Here is a 19,585-nt window from a genome sequence, read left to right as displayed (position 1 = left end):
TTGGGTTCGGGCTTGGGTTTTGTTTTGTTTCGTTTATTTCCAGTTGGTTATCATCATCCAGAAGAATATCTTCATAGTTCATCATATCTATGTGTTTCTCACAAAGTGTTTTGTGTTGGCAACTAAAATCCATCATCGTATCATCGAAAGAAAATAATATATACAAAAAAAGAAGGAGTAGAAGTAGAAGTAGAGAAGAGGGTCGGGCCTTAACATCTAGTTAGCAAATGGTATTACGATCTAGGAAACTAAATGCCTACAGAGCAAAGCTACAGCTTACAAGGTATACAATCGAAGATGAACAGAACAAGAGACTATACTCGTATGTAGTTAAAGATCTACTCGTACTCGATTTAGAACTAGAAGCTACAATAAATATTTATCTTTATCTTTATGTGTATGCGTATGTGGGTTTTGTATATGTTTATGCTTACTATTCCATAGAATCGAATAATTCTGCGCCGATCTCTATCGCTATCATATATCATAAGTAGATAATTATTTATATTTTGTATGGTATAAAGTTTAACGCGGCAACTTTATCTGTTTCGTATTTATAAAATATTTGTTAAGATTTATATTAGAATTGTTTAGCATTTCTTTTACTTTTTCTTTTGTGGTGGGTTCATTTTGTGTGTAATTCTGCTCTACCTCTCCATCTCTTTGTCGCTGTCTGTCAAACTTAAGGTTAGAATTAAACTAAATATAATTACAATGGTGTCCAGATGGTATCCTTCCACCCATAAGAACCAGCTGCCTTCTGTTTGTCTGAAAAGTAGTTTTCTTTTTCCTAAATTTTGTCTTCGAAGCTTCGCTTTGAATATCATATTTTGTGGTTGTTGTTGTTGGTGTTGTCTTGCAGAGCTTACAAAATTAAACAAATTAAAAAATCTAAATTAAGTTTAAGCAGTAAAAGTATAAATATACATATATAGTCGGTATAAACACACGGATAAATTGGTCTCAATTTTTAAGGTTTTTTGTTGAACAACATACACAAAAATTATTTTTGTTTTGTTTTGTTTTTTTTATTTAAAGCTTTGGTTTCAATCATAATTTCTGCAAGCAAAGTCAAGAGAATTTCGAAATATCTTTAGAGGGGAAGTCAAACGAATTTTGTTTTGTTTTTGTTTTTTGTTTTGTTTTTGTTGAGATCAAATCAAGCTGGGTAAAAGCGTAAAAAGTTATGAAACATTTAGAAATTTAGAATCAAAAATTAATTGGGTTTTTTGTACTACTGTTGGACGATACGTTTTCTACTTAAGCAATTTTTTAAGGGCACAAGTCAGAGAGAATATTAAATAATAAATGATAAATGATCAAAATTCTTGATATTTCTTATCAAAAATTCACTTTGACTTTTATAAATATTTTTGTTGCTTGTGAAAATTTGTACAGCGCAAAGCGTCGGTGAAAAACATATCGTGCGACAGCAGCTTGAGGTTCTCTTTAAACTATAGAGTCCAAGGAAGACTCTATGGTCAAAAAAAAACCGAAATGGAAACAATTCTGAGAAGAGACTCCATTCCAAATGGAGTTATGGAGCTTCCAAAATGTTTTCACTGATATTCCTAAATGTCATCTGTTGGATACCCCCAGAAGGGTGTGGGGTAATGTGCGTGTCTAGGCTTTGAGCTTGAATTTGTTTGTGGACTCTGGTTCCCGATAGCAGAACTTATGTGGGGAATCTTAAAGGTAGATTTTACTGTGTGTGGGTGTGTGTGTCGCTTTATCCTTTGCTGGGGCAGGGACTGAGTGTGGAAGGATGTGTTCCCTAGGCTATTTCCGTTTTGATTTGTATCTCGCAGCTGGTTGTGGTGGCTGTTATGATGGGCAATGCTCCCAGGGATGGTGGCGTCTGCTTCTTGCTCGCCTTGGTGGCCATCGGCGGTGGATGAGGATGAACTGGAGCAGGTGCTGTGGCTGGTGCGGGTGCTGTGGGGAGGATGTTGGCTTGAGGCGCCGCTGCCTCGTCTTCATCTGATGCAGAGGCAGAGGCAGACCCCGATCCTTTGCTGAAGCATCGTTGGCGTTGTCTTTGCTGCTGCTGCTGCTGCTGCTGGCGCTGTTGCAATGGCATCTCATCGTCCGAGGAATCCTCTTCATCCTGTGGCCGCTCATCCTCCGCCTCTTCCTCCTCCTGGCTCTCTGCTTGCTCCGGCTCCTGCTCCTGCTCCTGCTCCTCCTCGTTGTGGTTGTTGTTCATCTTGGCCAGGGCGTGGCAGGCGGACATTTGTGCCTTCTTCATCGATGACTCGTCGCTGCTGTTGCTGCTGTCGAACAACTGTCCCGCAGTTGCCGCCGAATCGGGGCTAATGGGCGTCGTGGCTGTGGGTGGCGTGGCCAGCGCACTGCTATGCGGCGCCTGCACCTGCTCCTCCTCCACTTCGGCATCTTCCTCCTCCTCCTCTTCTTCCTCCTCCTCCTCCATGTCCTCCTCCTCGTCACTGGAGGCGGACTCTTGACTGGGAGCAGGACTCTTGGCACTGCCGTTCATCTTGATCTCTCCATTTGCCTTTTCTTCCTCTGGCTGCAACTTTGCTCTCTTGGTGGCAGGTTCCTCCGACTCGGCCTCCGCCTCCGCCTCCTCTTCGGGCTCTGCTCCGCAGCAATTGAGGGGCGTGGGACTCCGGCGCAGGCCATTCGCGAGCGGCTTCATCAGCTGCTGCTGCTGCTCCTGCTGGTTATTGTTGTTGGCCCGATCCTCCTCCTCCTGCTCCTCCTCCAGATCCTCATCCTCCCCGGCATCGACCTGCTCCTCGCGCAGCTGCGTCTGCTGCTTGAATGGCACCACCCGCCGCAGCTCCACCTTGCAGTCCAGCTCCTCGAACTGCCGGCGATAGCGCTGCAATTGCTCCGTCAGATCTGCTATGTGGGCATCCTGCTTGTGCAGCAAGTCGCTCTGCTGCATGCTGTTGTAGCGGAACTGCTGGTTCTCCTGCAGCAGTCGCTGCAGCAGCTGCAGCACCCGCTCCCGATCCCTGGGCCGCGTCTCGCGCAGACACTCGACGGCCTGCTCCCAGGGCGGCAGCATGGCGCTGCTGTCGGGCTCGCCGTTCAAGCTGTCGTCGTCCGTGTCCGTGGACAGCTCGAATTCGCTGCCCAAATGGGGTTTGCCATTCTGCAAGTGGACACCTGCTGCTCCTGCTGCCAGTTGCTGCTGCTGCATCGAATGGTGCAACGTCTGATGGTGCTGCTGCTGCTGCTTTGTGGCCTGCTGCTGCTGCTGCTGGTGTGGAGAGCTAACCACATTCGAGGAGTGTGTGCTCAGATTGAGGCCCGCACTGGAAGACTGCGTGGGTGAGCTGCCACCTGCAAGCGAAGTAAATGTTAATAAACAAAGGGTAAATATTTAATTAGATTTCTGTGGTCCTACCCATTACTCCCGCCTTGTAGTAGACTCCACCCATGTGATGTCCCAGCGCCGCATAGTGATGATTGTGCTGCAGATTGTGATGTGGCAACGCGGGTAGTGGTGGTGGCGGCTCCGCTGGCTGACTCATCAGATTCTTGTTGATCCGAATGCGACTTGGTTCGTTGGCGCTGGAGTTTCCGTTCGTGATGGAAATGGAGCTGGAGCTGGGCAACAGCTTCGCATGCTGATTGACGGTGGCAATTATGTGCTGCTGCTGGGCATGTGGATGCTGCTGCTGCTGCTGGGTGTGTGGCTGCTGCTGCTGCTGTGGCTGCTGCTTCAGTGGCACGGGTGATGTCGAAGAGGTAATCTCATTGCTGCCCGCGGAGAACTCCTCCGGACTGCGTGGCAAGGGCACGTGTCTGCTGGCTGCTGCTGGCTGTGGATGTGTTGCGGGTGCTGCTGCTGCTGCTGCTGCTGCCGCTGGAGGAGCTGCGCGGTGGCTCCACCACATCCAAAGTTTCGCCCGCCGGCGGTGTTGTGGGCGTGGGTGTGGGCGTGGGCGTGTTGTCGTCTCGCTCCTGCTTGATGTGCAGATGCAGCTCCTTCTGCCGCACCCTCTGCCGCTCCATTTCACGCTCCAGTCGCTCGCGCTCCCGCTCCCTGTCCCTGTCCTTGTCGCGCTCCTTGGAGAGTATGCTCTTGCGCGGCGCCAGCGCCACATTGGGCTGGTACGTGCGCTCCGCGTACCGCTTTTCCGTGCTGCGGACCACGCGCTCGGGATTCTGCAGCTCCGGCGGCTCCTGGCAGGCGTAGGGCAGCGAGGAGAGCGTCGCATTGTAGGCGTGCAGGAAGGCCTTCGTGGTGGTGGGTCCCCACGGGCGGAACGCGGACGAGGAGTTCATCGGCTGGTGGGGATGTGGCGGCTGGTGGGGATGCGGATGCGGCGGCGGTGGCTGCGGCTGCCCCACCAGCACTGCCCCACGTGGAAGCTGCTGCTGCTGGTGATGCTGCTGCTGCTGCTGCTGCTGATGTTGCTCTCGTTCCCGCTGCTGCTGCTGTTGCACACAATGGGCGTACATTATTTGGTAGTGATACGCGTCCAAGGCGGGCGCTCCACCCGCTGCAGCGGCGGCACCCTTTAGCATCTTCTTGCCTGGAATGTCCAACTGTGGATGCGACTTGAGGGACACCGGATGATGGGCGTGGGCAGCCACAAGCGGCACAACCACGGGTGCACCCACCAAGCCATGCGGCGCCCCCAGGCCAAGCGGCACCAGCAGCGACGCATCGTCCATGAGCATTTCCGCCTGAAAAGAGGCAAAAAATTGTTAGAAAATTGATCGGCCATAAAAATAGAAAGAAAGAAAGAAAGAAGCTGGCTGGGAAAACCAGTAGCGATCATTAATTTGAATTGCGGGCCAGAGCCCAAACCCCAAACCCCGCCACAGACTGGAGACCATCCGCGCTGGCTAATTATAAGCAAACCGAAGCGCAGACCGATCCTCGCCAGACTGCCAGAGGGAGGACAGGAGGAACGACGACAACGCACCCCGGGGCTGTGGCGCCAATTGTCATTGAGACTGGGGGGGACTTCGACTGCTGCTCCTGCTGCTCATTTTGCATTATCATCGTGGAGTAGGGTAAAGCCGGTTATTTCGCTGCGTGTTTGTGTAGCTGTTAAAATGATTGGCACCGCGTCCAATTATGGACAAGGAGAACCCGAACCCGAACCCGAACCAAAGCCACGAGACAGCGTACCTCAGACGCGCCATAGCCATAAAGTGATTTTTGAATGGAGGCGGCGCCATTATCCATTACCCCATCGTCCGCGTACTCCGCTTGAACATGGACGCGCAGCTACCAGAAGGTGTCACTGCGGCAGTTAAGCAAATGGCCAAAGGCAAACGACTGGCGATGATCGCAAACATGTCTGCGGGATTTGGCCCCCGACAGTTGGAAGGAATGCGTTGGAGACTTCTGTCTCAAAAGGAGTGGGGACTGACTGATGATGATGATGGGTAGCCCGAGCTCAGCTCCAAATCGTGTCAACAGCAGCAGCTCTCAAAGCTGACGCTCATTACAATAATCATGGGTTCGGCAAGTACTGTGGAATGTGCACAGTGAGCAGATGGACTTTTGGCGGCTAAAATTCATGGAAGATAGAAGAGGCTGCCCGATCCTTTATGTGTTCACAGTGAGCCACAATTTAATGTGAGAGATCCCAGCTATCTGTTGACTCTTCCTTTGCTCCGTTCTGCTTGCACGCCACAAAGTATGCAACATAAATTAAACCATCGAAAAGAGCCACAGAACAACACACAAATGGCGCTCTCTCTTTTGTTTGCTTTTTTTTAGTGCTACTCTAAAACAGCAGCAAGAAATTCTTGCGGGCCATAACTCCGGACTTGGTCAGTGCGCACATTTGGGTAAACAAGTTGGCCCCAAAACGCTGCGGGCAAAAAACGCTAAAACCGAGGAGAGAAAAAAAGGAGGAAAAAAAGGAATAGTGCCCCGAGGAGAGAGGGAGAGATTAAGCAGCGCAGACAAGCCGCAAGCCAACTGGCGACAAGCAAAGTATAACAACAACAAAAAATACTACTACTAAAACTAAGACTAGCAAAAAAAACTAAAAAAACAAACTAAGTAGATCTAGACGGAGCGATAAGAAAACTGGAAGCCAGACACACATAGTACACCCCGCGTGGCCTCGTAGTCTCCTCTACATGGTCGAGGCACACAAATGAACCATTAAACAGCAAAATCATAAAAATCAAGAGCCATAAAGAAGTCGTCGAAGGAGCGCCAGGCCAGCCTCGCCACAAAACGCAGCAGGAGATGCCCCGAGTCGTCGCCAGTTGCCAGTTGCCAGTTGCAAGTTGCCAGTTAGCTGCCTGCTGCAACATTTGAGAGTTTGCTTCCAAGAGTTGCGTTAACTGTAAGCAGATGGCAGCCAGCGATAGATGACGAGGCAGTGCAGCAGTGCAGGAGAGGAGGAGACAGAGCTGCCTCGAGTCTCGAGTCTCCCCATGCTGGCGCACGCGTCGTCGCTGACGGTGCAATGACAAATTGCACTATTGGACGCGGAGGAGGCGGCTGGGAATCAGTGGCGCGAGTGGAGGATCTAGAGTAGCCTGCCTCTGGGACAAGTGAGGGTGCAAGAAGCGCGGCTGCAGCTCGCTGGAGTATACATATCGACGAGGCTAGTGCTTAAGTCCAAGGTCTTTTGCCATAACTCAGCGCCAAAGATGATGTGCAGTCTGCGAAGGGAGAGGCGCTGCAGCAGTGGAAGATCACCGATCAAAAGCGAAGTGTGAATACTCTTTCGGGTGTTCAAATCTACACAGAAAACAGAAAACTTTGATGCAGCTCAACCTTTTCATATCTACAATGCCCAAGTAAATGTTAGAGTAAAAATATAAAAATCTCTAAAAATAATTGCACCCAAGTGCAGCCGGTTGCTGTCGCTGCTGCTGCAGCTCAATCCCAGTGTGGAGAGGGAAGGGTGAGAGAGAGGAAGAGTCGCCGCCACAGCCATGGCAGCGACATGACTTTGCTTGACGATAAGATCATGGCAAATATTGACGACGACCGAGACGGACATGGACATGGAGATGGCGATGCCGATGACGATGGAGAAGGCAAACGGCAGACGGCAAACGGCAATGGCAACGGCGTTGACAATGAAGTCCGACAGAGTCATGTATGGGTGCAACAACAACATGCAACATGCAACACAGCGGCAACTACTTGCGCCCCATTGATTTAGACTGGCAATTATGCAGCCAAAGATCGTCGGAGTTGTCCTGCTGCTGCTGCTGCATGTTCGGCAATTGATGAGGCTGAGGCTGAGGCTGAGGATGTGGCACTGGCACTGGCAGTGGCGTCCATGTGGAAATGGAGCAGCGACCCATATGCAACTTTAGCGGCGAATGAACACCGACACCGACATCGTCGTCGTCGGTCGTCGGTCGTAGCTTCAGCTTCATCTGCATTTCTCGGCGTCATCTTGTGGTACCCTTTAAGAAGGGGTATGATGATTATGAGTAGAAGTTTGGCAACACTGCTTTCTGTTACTTTTCGTTACTGTTCATTTATAGAAAATAGTTCCCAAATTTTCAACAAATTTACACCTGAAATATTATTCCTTTGCATCTTATTGGGCATGTAAAGATGCTACCCCCTGCAGCCTGCAGTTCCTCTTCTTTTTTTTGTTTTACTTTTCGTTGTAGTCGCTGTCTGTGTCTGGCGCGGGCCGTAAACTTGTTTGCCCTCACCGAATCGGTATCGACATTGCACTCCCGTTCCCCCTCCCTCTTCAGACGGCGACATTTACAATTTTCAATTCGTGTTGTTGTCTGCACAAGGGAGAGACCGAGAGAGGAGCGGCAAAGACAGCGCCAAAAACAGCAACAAAGTAGTACCCAAGTCTTGGCGAAAGAAACAACAAAAAAAACAGAGCCAACTATTGTCAAGAGCCTCGAAGCATGACCATGACATACCCAGGCATCTCTTGGCCAAGTCTTTGGGACTCTACTCCTACAGCAGTGCCAGTACTGCAGCTCCAGCATTTTAGCAGCAATGCAGTCAGACAGTCGGAGACGGCGGATTATTTGAAAGAGTTGCTCAACTTTTTTTGTTTTGATCTTCTTTTTGTTTTGCTTTTCTTTGAATTAAAGTGCATCTCGAGGAGGTTGGGAGCCTCTCGACAGCAGTAATACCTTGTACTTGAAGGGTTGTCAGGGAGGACCATAGATTCAAAGTTTCTCTGTTAGTTTTGTCGGGTAAGAAGGTATTTGGTCTGAGAAACATGGCAACCAATTTGTGGCAACACCAAGAGCTTAATACTTTAGCTGTCGGAGATTATGTATGTAAATGTAGGGCACTAAAAGCTGTCGGAGTCAACCGTCAAAATGAATGGCAATAAGCAAATAAAAGCAAAAACAAATCATCTACGCAGCAACGTAAGGTCCCGTTAATTATTTGTTATGCTTTACGCGAGGGTGGGAATGTGCTTAGAGAGTGCTTGGGGCCGGAGAGCGAGAGTGTGAGTTGTTATTGTTGCGGAGAGAGCGATCGAAATAAGTGCGCAGAGAGACGCGAGCATGGTAGAATTACTACTAGGTAACGTCGTCAGCTGAGTGCAGGCCCATAAGCTTATTCACCACGCTCTCTCAGCTCTCAGAGAGGCAAGCTATCTCTCTCTAGCAGATAGCAAACGTTTTACGTTCTGCACTCTTCGTTTTTATTGTTTCTGCTGACAGCAAAGAAAAGATGTTCGATAATAAATGAGCTAAATAATGGAGCTAAAATACTTCCATGCAAAGTGTTGGATCGGCACAGCAAACAATATTTTGCAGACATTTTCATTTCTAAAAATAAAAAATACATCCAAAATAAAAAAGTACTTGCATGTACAGTACTTAATTTCATTGTCTTCCGCTTACGCCTTCATTCGTAAGCAATGAAGAAAAAGAAGAAGAAGACAATGAAAAAATTCGTGCGCTACACAACCTCTTTCGTCGACGTTTGGCAAACGACTGACAAGATTTACCGGCCTCGAATGAGAAGCACTGTGGTGAATCCGTCACCTTGTTACTAATTTCACCATGGACGCGAGCATGCTGATGGAGATATGTACATATGTATGTATGTTCATATGTATATTGTGTGCAATGTGCGTGCGAGGAAGAATATAAAGAAGAAGTGAGAAAGAAGTAGAGAACCATAAATTGCGACTCAATAAATACAATGTCTTATCGCTCAATCGCATCGTTTCCATTGCATCTCTTATCGCGCTCGTTTTAATGTGTACAAACATACAAACATATGCATGTTGAATCGGAAATGTAGAAGCTGCTGGCTCTCCCTCTCTCACAGATTCATATTTCTTTTTATTGCTCTCTTAAAGTAATGCACCTGATTTAGCATTTGACACACCCTCCTGCTTGCACACTTTTGCAGACTCTTTCGTGCCTCTGCTATCTCCTTGTAAAGCCTTTAAGCTAATGACTAATTTAATTAAATAGCATAATACTAGCAATCATCATCAGCGCAGAACTCAAAAACAGTAAAAAAGAGAAGAAAATGCAAAAAGAAATAAAAAGAAATATAAAAATAAATTGAACAAAAAATGGGCAAGAAAAATATTTAAATTAACTTTAATGAAGTCGAAAACAAATTCCAACGCTAGTGCCCGCTCTGGTGAATTTTCATACGCTTTTCTTTTGCTTTTCTTTTTTTTCCATAACTAATGAGGAAAAGGAACGGAATTCCGATTCGAAACAAACACATAAATGAAACTGAAACTGCGCGTAAAATAAATAAATATAAAAAAACCAAATGTCTTGACTACTAAATCATGTTGGGGGTCGCTTCTTTAACAGGGGAATTAGTGTTGCGCGTTGCACGAGGCTGGGAGCGGCTCTAAGACTAAATATTTCCATGCTTTAAGCTCTGGGGCAGGCACTACTCTGCAATTTCTCTGTCCAATTAGCGTGCGACGTTTTGAGTGATGGCACAAAGTCAGACAATGCGCAGGCGCAACAGCCACAGCAGCAGCAGCAGCCTCTAGAACGTATTCCCCCGCCCTCCCCAGATGCATGCTAATGTTATGCAGAGAGAGATGGATAGATGGAGAGGGGGCACAGCAAATTGCAACATTGCATTGCATTTTTATGACAGCTGCCGTGCAATATTTTTGAAATTTACGAGTGTGGCCGCCGTACAGCCTTTGGCCCAGCTTCTGCTTCTGCTTCTGCTTTGAAGCTTCTGCTCCTCTAATCAAGCACTCCATTGTGGTGCTCCCCATAGTCATTCCCGTACCATAGCATCCCCATTCCATTCCATTTCTCTCTTCCAGAGAATCAAATTTATTGTCATTAATCATGGGGACCTCTTTGCAGTCGGGTTTTTGGCTTTGACTTTGACTTGGACCATGGTCTTGGGACATGGACAATTTGCTCTGTGCTGCACATTGCCATTATCATCGCAGTGCCCCACTCCCAGCCCAGTCGACTCGACTCTCCTCTTATTGATCAGCAACATGTTGCCGCAACATGGCAATTAAGGCTGGGCACACTGCTCTGTCCGGTTGTGGGGGCAATACGAAAAGTCAGTTGGCAGGAGCCGCCACCGCCTGCTTGGGCCATCCAGGCACTGAAATTTATTTGTTTCCAGCCAAGGCTTTATTGTCTGTGCCACCGTAGAGAAGAGGCAGACCCATGATGATGATGATGATGATGGGGTTGCATGACTATGATATGGGGTTTGTCGGGTAATAATATTCGTGTTAGAGTTAGATATTCGTTTCTTTCTGCCAATAAAGTTGCTTAAAACTAAAATTTATATCTCTAATTCCTAGGGAAGAAAGAGCATTACAAATTCCACTTCTCTGTAGCCGCCAGCGTATCTTTCTCCATTTCGGACTTCCCTCAGCTTTCGTATATGGCAAGATAAATGTTGACTTTGTCAGGTTGCCCAAACTGCAACAGCAGCAGCAGCAGCAGATGGAGATGGAGCTGCTGCTTTTCTGCTTCATTATGGGTCATTTGTTTGCTGCATAATTGGCTCGAGCAATTGGCCCACAAAATGTATGATTTGTTTTTTTGTGAGAAAACTGTGAGAAAACGGTAAATCCATACCTCCCATAACCGCCCACCAGCCACCATCTAAGAGGGAACTCCTCTATGATAACTCTACCCCCCTCCCCCCAGACTGCTTTCATGTGTTGTTCTTGGGCTAATGAAAATCTCTTCTTTTGGGGCCTGGCACCAAAATCAACATGAGCATGATGTCCCTGCCACGCCCCCTGTCGCTGCTCCTCCCCCCTGTTGCTGTCTTTTTCTGGTGCATGTCATTTAAATTAAAAAGTTTAACCGTAGAAAATTAGAGAAAAAAGTTCTGCCAGAAGCAAGAACTTGTGCAGAGAATCCAAAGAGCGCCTGCCTGCACCTCGAAGGCGTATATGCAGCTCCACGCCCCCCCTTTAAGACAGGTCGCAACGTCAGTCAACGTATCAGGAGGAGGTGTTGCAACAGAGCAGGGGGCATGCCTTATATGCATATGCCATAGAGAGAGAGGGAGAGGGAGAGGGAGAGAGAGAGGTGGGAAAATCCTGACTTGACTTTTGACAAAGTCAAAAACTTGACTCGAAATATTTAACAGACACTCTAAATACAACTTTGACTGACAGTTAGAAAGGAACAAATAGCGGAGTCAGAAGCTTCTCAAACCTCTTCGCAATGCTTGTAAAACTGTGCGGACAACAAAATTTCTGCAATGCTTGAAGGTGTTTTTTGTGGCATTTAGTGGTCCATTGTTTTGGGGGCTTCTACTTGACCTCCGCTATGCCTCCCCCCGCTCGCTACACATTTTTTCTGACAAAGTTTACTGTTAGCATCGAAGGAAACTTTGCACAAAAATGCCATAAAGAAAAGACACAGACTGCAGGGGAGAGAGAGCGGAAGAGATTTATGAAAATGTCTGTTTTCTTTTCGATTCGATTCGATCCGCTTCGCTTTGCTTCGATTCGATTTATTTATTGCCAACATTTCCATCTACCAAAGATGGTCAACCCATGGATCTGTGCAGAGAGAGAATGCAGAGAGAATGAGAATGAGAGAATGAGAGAAGGAGTTGCCACTAAAACTTTATGACCGCCAGCTGATCTCTCCGCTCTAAGAATCGCAACTGCTGGCTGGCTCCTCTCTCAGATCCTCGCATCATGATGACAGCAATTGAATGATTCGCTGGCCAAATCATGGGGGCTACTCCGGCTACTCTGTCCGTTTATAAGGCGGCTTTAATTAGGAGGCACAGGAGGAGCCACATCTCTCAACAAATTCTCTTTGCTGAAAGCTGCGGGCAAATGGGGTTTGTTGCCTCTTCGCTTTGTCAGGCGTGGCATGGCGTTGGGTGTAATTTTTTGTGTTTGCTTGTTCGTTTTTTGCGCCTGTCGCCAGCTTCAGCTAGAATTTCGTTTTATGGACCTTGAGATGCGAGCGTTGGAGAAAGAGTCAGAGAAATGTCATTGAACCGAATGGAGTTTTGTTGCGGAATAAAAAACCCTCCAGCAGCAACATCAGAAGCAGCAGCATGGCAGCATGGGAGGAGCTGCCACACCGCAGTGGAGAGAGAGTGGGTGGGTGGGGACTGTCGTCTCTACAAAAGGCAAATGCCAAAAAACATTAAAGAACACGCAAAAAAAAAAGAGCGAACATTTTGTGGCGGTCCAGGGGAGAATTTTTTGAAGAACTTTCTTCCTAAAGGATTGATGAATATTTTGTAGTAATAAAGAACTGGGCAACATTAAAGAATAAATCTTGTAGCGTAAAAATGTAGAAGTTTTCACTAAAAATACTCAAATATTTGTGTATTAAAAGGTTTCTCTACAGAGACTTGAAAGAATTCGTAGAACCAATCTCTAGGAACTAAGTTCCTTGAATTCTCCCACTATTTTCAATATTTTTCTAAGCTTTCCTGCTCTTTCCTTATCCCAAGTCCTTCTTTTTAGAACATTTACCTTCCGCTGTGGTTCTAGCTGCAAAAACTGACTTATTTGGTGTTTAATCCATTATTAATATGCATACATAAATGTACTTAAAGATCTTTACATAAAAGCATAGGAAATTCCAGAGCAAAGCATTGTGCCAACGCCCGAAAGTATGCAATGCAATTAATATGAGGCCCACAAGCGGGAACAGGGGACACATCAGAGAACAAACACAACAATGGAGATGAATGGAGAGGGAGAGAGGGAGAGCTCTTAGGAAATCGCATTTCTTTCATTCATTTTTCCCCAAGAACAATCCCCGTAGGCTTAGGCTTCCACCCCCCACCCACTGGTCGTTCGGTCTTAGGCTTACCCTTGAACCGGTTCATGTTCGAGCGTTGCACAAATATCCTTGCACACACACCCATCCAGGATCTCTCTCTCTCTCTCTCTGCCTGGCTGCAGACCCTTGGGGGCCAGCCAACAATTGGAAACTTTTCCTTTTGGATTGGGGGGTTTCCCCCATTTAGAATTTTTTGTTGTCTAATTAAATTTCAGCTCCTGCTGGGGCATGCAGCAGCAGCAGTTGCATACAGCATTTAAGCAGCAACTCAAGCGTCAGCAGGCCTCTGGCTCGGGGCCACCTCCGCCCCACCCACATCCTTGGGGAACAACAATCCGTTGAGCACTTGAGGAGAAAAAAAGCAGCAGGCAAAACCAAAGCCCCTTCATCGTTGTTGCATGTATTTGCATGGCTCCTGCCACAGCTCTCGCTCCGGCCCTCTGCTGATTTTCTGCCGCATTTTGTTGCATCCTTGCGGGAATTTCAAATGAAAGTAGCAGTGGAGTGGAAGAGGCAGTGGCAGCAGCAGCAGCAGGAGGGACGTGGCAGGCAGGACTGCTGCCAGGGAGCAAAATGTGGAGAGCATGAAAAAATGGCAGCAGCAGCAACAGCAGCAGAAAAATGGTGCAAAAAAAGTAATAAAGTCATTTAGATTTGCCAACGCTTGGGGTAGATATGCCACAGCTGCAGGTCCACCCTGGCCATACAGTTTTACAAGCACTGGGCAGTGTACCTGCTGTGGGCGTCTCCTTCTGCCTTGTTTTTGCTCTCATTTTTTTGCCGTTAAGTTTGGATGTTAATGAACTCAGTCACCGGAGTGCGGGGGGGTGGACTGTGTAAAAAAAATATATTTTTGCACTCCTGCCTCCCGCCTCCTGCCCCTGTCTACCACTTGAACATTGGGTTTTGGTCGAGAGGTTTATGCAATTTCGCTTCGCATTTTCTGGCACTTCATTTGGTTGCATGCCTCCAGTGTGCCTACAGCACAGCCTCCCACCTCTGCCCTATCAGATATGAATGGACTCTCTTCCACTGGGTGGCATCCATCCATCCATCGAGGCCTGGGCCCAGCCCGTTCTGCAGCTCATTAGCACGGACGGATGAAGTAGATCGACCCGGATGAAGCCCCACCAGCTCCTTCTTCGCTGCTTCGCCACTAGAAAACTTCACTTCGGTTGCTGTTATTTTAATTTGAGGGCAGAGTTTGTGCGGATAGTTTCTAATTATTTATGCACAAAAGAATTACTCTACCACGGGATCTCTGCCGTGGCAGTGGCAGGTTAAGTGAGCGGCTGAGGTTTGATTATACTGAAGTTGCAGCCAAAGTTGTGTTTGCTGATGGGCTGCGTTTATGGGCGGGTGTTGGACACGGAGTTATAGACGCTTGCCCGCTGCCTTTGGGTGGCAAATTGTGTTGTCAAATGAGTCTCTAATTCTATACTGTGTATTAGATATTTCTCAATTTAAATTCAGCCACTCTTGATCACAAATTGAGTACAGTTTCTGCTGTAATATTTCTCAGCAGATCTCTTTCTTCTGTCCCACTCATTCTCCCACTCTTGCCCGCAAGCCAAGTGTTTGTTTGGGGCGTTTGCCATCCCGTGTGGATGTATGTATGTACAATGTACATATGTATACATAAATATGTATGTATTTATGTACTTTGTTGGGGCTGCTGCTGATGTTGCACTGTTATTGCCGCTGCTAGTGCATCTCCTCGCATACACAAATTAGTTATAATTATAGAGCTAAATGCGAGTGAGGGGAGAGCCCTAATGAATGAAAGAAATTAATTTCTCAATTGCATTTTGCCACGCATTTTATTGTCGGCGGTGGCGGCGGAGTTGCAGTTGCAGTTGGAGTTGCAGTTGCCGTTTGCCGTTTTCGGAGGCGGCAACCGAGACGAGGTGCAGGCGGGTTGGCTGAAGTTTAGGGAGTCATTGTCGGCTGTGGCCTGCAACGGCGGTGGCGGCTTATTTGGTGTCTGTAATTTGAAACGCTTCTCTGACTCGGAAAAACTGCTGCCGCAAATCATGGCTTGGCTTGGCTCTTGCCTCTTGCCTCCTGCCTCCTGCCACTCGGCTGTTGGCTTTAATTTCAGCTTTGCTAGCCAAAAGCGCCGCTAAATGTCTGAAGAATATTTCAAATCCACACGCAGTTTTTACCCCCCCGAACCCTCCACCCCCCCTCCGTTCGAACTCGGCGCTGCAGTTGCAGTTTCGCTGCATTTCCGCTCGCATCAAGACTTGCACCCGCGGCTATATTTTCGCCAGACGGCGGCCATAGACAGGGGGAACGAGGCGGAGGCTACGTATACGACGACCACTATAAATGATGGTTATTTTATAATTGTGGAGTGTTCGGTTCGCTTAGGTTCTGTTCTGTTCAGTTTTCTTCTATTCTTTGTCAGTTCTTTTCTACTCTGTGGCCACTGCATCCGCTGCAGTCGAAAAACGCATTTCGTGGCCATTTTTAATAGTCAAACAAAGAGAGAGGAATAGAAGGAGCACCGATTGATGATGCAGTTTCTGTTTAAATCATAAAGACAATGGCATACCCTTTGAATACTTCCATTGAGCACAAAATCGTACCCTTGATCTCTTCATTGCTGGGTATAAAAAGAGCAAAGAGAGAGACAAAGTAACAGCTAGAAGAAGAGAGGGCGCTGCCGCCAGCGACGTCAACAACAGCAGCGGGCAGTTAATCCATCAAAGAGTTAATTGCCACATTGCCGCCAACTGACGATTGTTTCTGCTGCCCCTACGGTTCGGGCTCGCAGTTGCAGTTGCAGTGGCAGTGGCAATGGCCATGGCAGCTTGCAGTTGCAGTAGCCAAATGGCCAACAGGCACACGAAACTCTTTGCATTTGGCGGGACCAGAAACGGTAGTTAACCGAAACCCAAAGCCGAACCCGAGCACCACCCCCTGCGGCAGACAGCTGAAAAATGAGACGTTCAGCATAAAAGCGTTTTGTGTTCTCCATGGTAGAGATGGAGATGGAGATGTAGTTGGAGGATCTTTGAGGATCCGCAGAACGTTGATTGAGATGAGAGAATGAGGCAGAAACCTTGCAACCTGCTGGTGGTCTCTGACTTGATGCCAAAAGATAGGAAATCGCAGTGGAAGATGGCAACTTAATTTGTGGATTTAGATGAAGATTTTTGAGGGGGGGGGGAAATTCTTATTTAATATTTAAAAAATGTTTAAACTTTATAAACAATAAATGCAAAGTGTCAAACTCTCTCTAACTGCCCCGCACTGCAGCTCCTTCTCCCCCCTTTTCTCCATCCGCACTCAAGTACCATTTTCATTGTCTTTTCTCTCGCTTCATTCGATTCGAGGCACATTTCTTTTTGGTCGTCACACACTGCGTATGAGTTATGCCCTTCCCTTCCTGCTCTCCTCTTGGCTTGCCACAGCACTTGACCCCCTTTGGCACACCCCCCCTGAAACATTCCATGTGTCAAATGGCGCATGGCAGAGAAAATATTATTCGCATTTGGATTTGGATTGCTTCTGGCAGTCGGCAGTCCGCAGTCCGCGTTCGCATTCGCATTTTCTATTTGCCATTTCTGCAATGCATTTGCATTGAATGGCAATTTCAGCATTATTCGCCTCTGGACTTTGGCCCCCATAAAACACGACGGAGTGGTGGAGGGGTGGGGAGAGAGGGGTGGCTGCTGCTGGCATGCAAAGTGGGTGAATTGAAGTGGCACCTTTGCGGGCGACGACTGGCAGCAGAGTGAGGACGGGGGAGGCGACTGCATGCTCATAATTAAAATCAAAATTGTAATGGCCGAAGTGGCGCCAACAGCCCAAAGAAGCAGCAGCCAGCCGCCTGGACATGGCCAAGTGAGTCTTAACTATTTGTAATTGCTGCTTTCATTGTGTCTCTCCACGCATTAGGCTTCCGTTTACACTGGCAGAAATGGAGGGAAGCTCTTCCCAGGGGAATCCTCTTAAATCCGAAATTTCTTTCCTTTTCTCGGTGTGTATCTGCACCACATGTTAAGATGGGTTAAGGGTCTTATCTGAAGCACAACCACAGGCAAAGCAAGAGGCGCTTCCAGCACCCCTCTTTCGCCCACCCATTTTGTCGGCGGCACTTTGTTTATGTAATTGAAACCCTACTTGTTTGTGCCTTGTTTTTTCCTCTGTGGCTGGCAAAAGTTTTCGGTGGAACTACAAAGGACCCTCTACCGTTAACCCCTTGCTGCCCCCCTATTAACCCTTTGTTTGGCTAGAGAAGCCGCTGAGAAGGTAATTCAAGAACCTTTTGCCCCGTCACGGGGTCATTGACAGGAAGAGCGAGCGTCAAGAAACGCTTTGATGTGACTTCGTTCCTTGTGGGGCCCACCTTTTGGTCAGTTTATAATTTTAAATACTGTGCAGAGAGCGAGAGAGAGAGAGAGAGAGAGAGAGAGAGAGAGAACCTTAACTAAATGATTGTTCTCTGCTGTTGTCACATTTGTCGGCATCGTTTGAAGCCGCCTCAAATGATATTTGATACGTCTCGCTGCCAGGGCGCCATCCCCTCTCTCTCTCTCTTCCCTCTCTCAGTCATGTGTGATTAAACTAAAGGTAAACAATTGACCAGAAAGAGTTCAATAACTTGGCCAGCAGACAGGACAGGACAGACAGGGCAGTGGAACCGCAACCGCAGACATGCATCCAAAGACAAACACGGGAGAAGCTGCCAGGAAGATGCCCAAAAACAACAACAAATAAAGCACAAAACTAGGTGTGTCTGGAGAGTTCTGTGTTCTGGCCATAACTGGAATGTGGCTCGATGGATGGTTGGGGGCGTGGCTGGCACAAAAGGGCGCAGCCTGCTGCTGTCTCCTCTGTCTTCTGCTCCATGCGTTTATTTCCTTTTGGCAACCTCGTGTTCATTTCCTCGATTTGCTGAGTCAGACCTTGAAATGCCGCAGATGTCTGAAAGGTAAGGCCTATAGACCCGTGCCCCTACCGCGTCGCTCCACGCAGACATGTTGCAAGGCAAACCAGATTGGGTTCGCTTTATATCTGCTTCCTCGGCTTTTTATGGTGCTGGGGCCGCCGTCTCCAGTCTCCATCCTATAAACCGAAATCAGGTTTGCCTTTTGTACGGCAAGGTCCTCTGCCGCAGTCCGTCAACCCCGTCCTCCGTCCCCACTCTCCTCAGGCAAATGTAAAAATCTCAAAAAGCAGAAGAAAAAAACTTAAAAAAATAATATCAGGCGTAACAGCGAAACGAGTTCTCTTCTCTTTCGCTCGCTGCTGATCTGTTTCTCGGTTTGCAGTCAGCAGAAGTCTCTTTTGGTCTTTGGTCTGGTATCTGGCTTTCAGCTTAAAGTTGGCTTAAGCCTCCGCTGGAAATTGCGTGCCAAGAACTTGTCTTTTGGCCATGTCGAAATAATAAATGCATGTGGAATTAAAGACTCTTATGTCAATTACATACAAAATGGTTTCAGGCCGAATTATCCTCAAACATTATGACAGGCCACAGAGGATGGATGTGGCAAAAAGAAAAACTAGGAAAACGATCGAATCCTAAACTAAGACAGCCGGGAAAACTGTCTTTAAAGACAGTTGCAACAGCACCACAGCAGGCACCCAAGATTGGATGCTGAACATATTCCCCTTGTTAGTGCTGTCAGTTTTTCCATGCAGCACAAAAATGAATGGCACCTACACATTTTCTATTGAAAAGTTGGATTAACACTGAACCTACAATGACGAGCAAACAGTGCAAATGTTCTATGGCACTCGCTTGGGTTACATTTTCGTTACTTTTCATGTTCAGGTGAATCCCCAAGTGTCAAGCATAACGCCAAAACATTTCCGTATATCCCACGAACATTATTTTGGCAGTTTTTGGTTTGTTTAAGCAGAACTTTATGAATTGTAGTCCCATGTGGCTTTGTCTCTGGGCTCCTGCTCTAGCTCTGAGCATCTTCTGTCTCTCCTCCTTTGCATCAGTAACTCTAAAACTGTTCTACCAAATCAACAGTTTCCAAGTACCCTCAAACTATGCTGCTGCTTTCTTCATCCACTTTTTCTTCTGGGATTTCCATGTGCTGCCAGGTTTTTCCTGTTCCTTTTCCTCTCCTTTCAGGGGTTTCCCAGTTTTGCTGCTTTTAAATGCATTTTAAATTTCTCTCTGGAGAAATCCATCCACCTACACCCACTGCTGCAGTCTCCCCCCAATTACGTAGAGTGCAGACTGCTGCCATTCTTAGGCGGGGGGCGTGGCAGTGAGTTGAAGGGTAACTGGGGTTACGTACAAATCTCTCTCTACATCGCTGCAGCCATATTTTTTTTCAAATGTCCCAACAGTGCGTGAAAATGAAAAATTATGAAAAAATCATGCACACGCACACACACATACAATTTGTACAGAGACACACACAGA

At 47.3% G+C, this 19,585-nt stretch overlaps 1 protein-coding gene across 1 annotated transcript in view; it reads right to left on the bottom strand.

Moving 5' to 3' along the window:
• Nucleotides 1–413: 413 nt before the first annotated feature.
• LOC117902522 (putative uncharacterized protein DDB_G0271606) overlaps nucleotides 414–19,585 on the bottom strand; it is a 90,237-nt gene continuing 71,065 nt past the window's right edge. The window contains 3 exon segments of the mRNA XM_034813949.1: nucleotides 414–3,312; nucleotides 3,377–3,825; nucleotides 3,827–4,665. Of these exon segments, the coding sequence (XP_034669840.1) occupies nucleotides 1,775–3,312; nucleotides 3,377–3,825; nucleotides 3,827–4,665 (2,826 nt within the window). The 3' untranslated portion in view covers nucleotides 414–1,774.

The sequence above is a fragment of the Drosophila subobscura genome, chromosome U (assembly GCF_008121235.1).
Source record: "Drosophila subobscura isolate 14011-0131.10 chromosome U, UCBerk_Dsub_1.0, whole genome shotgun sequence".
Taxonomy (NCBI): domain Eukaryota; kingdom Metazoa; phylum Arthropoda; class Insecta; order Diptera; family Drosophilidae; genus Drosophila; species Drosophila subobscura.
This window is presented reverse-complemented; position numbering and strand designations above follow the sequence as displayed.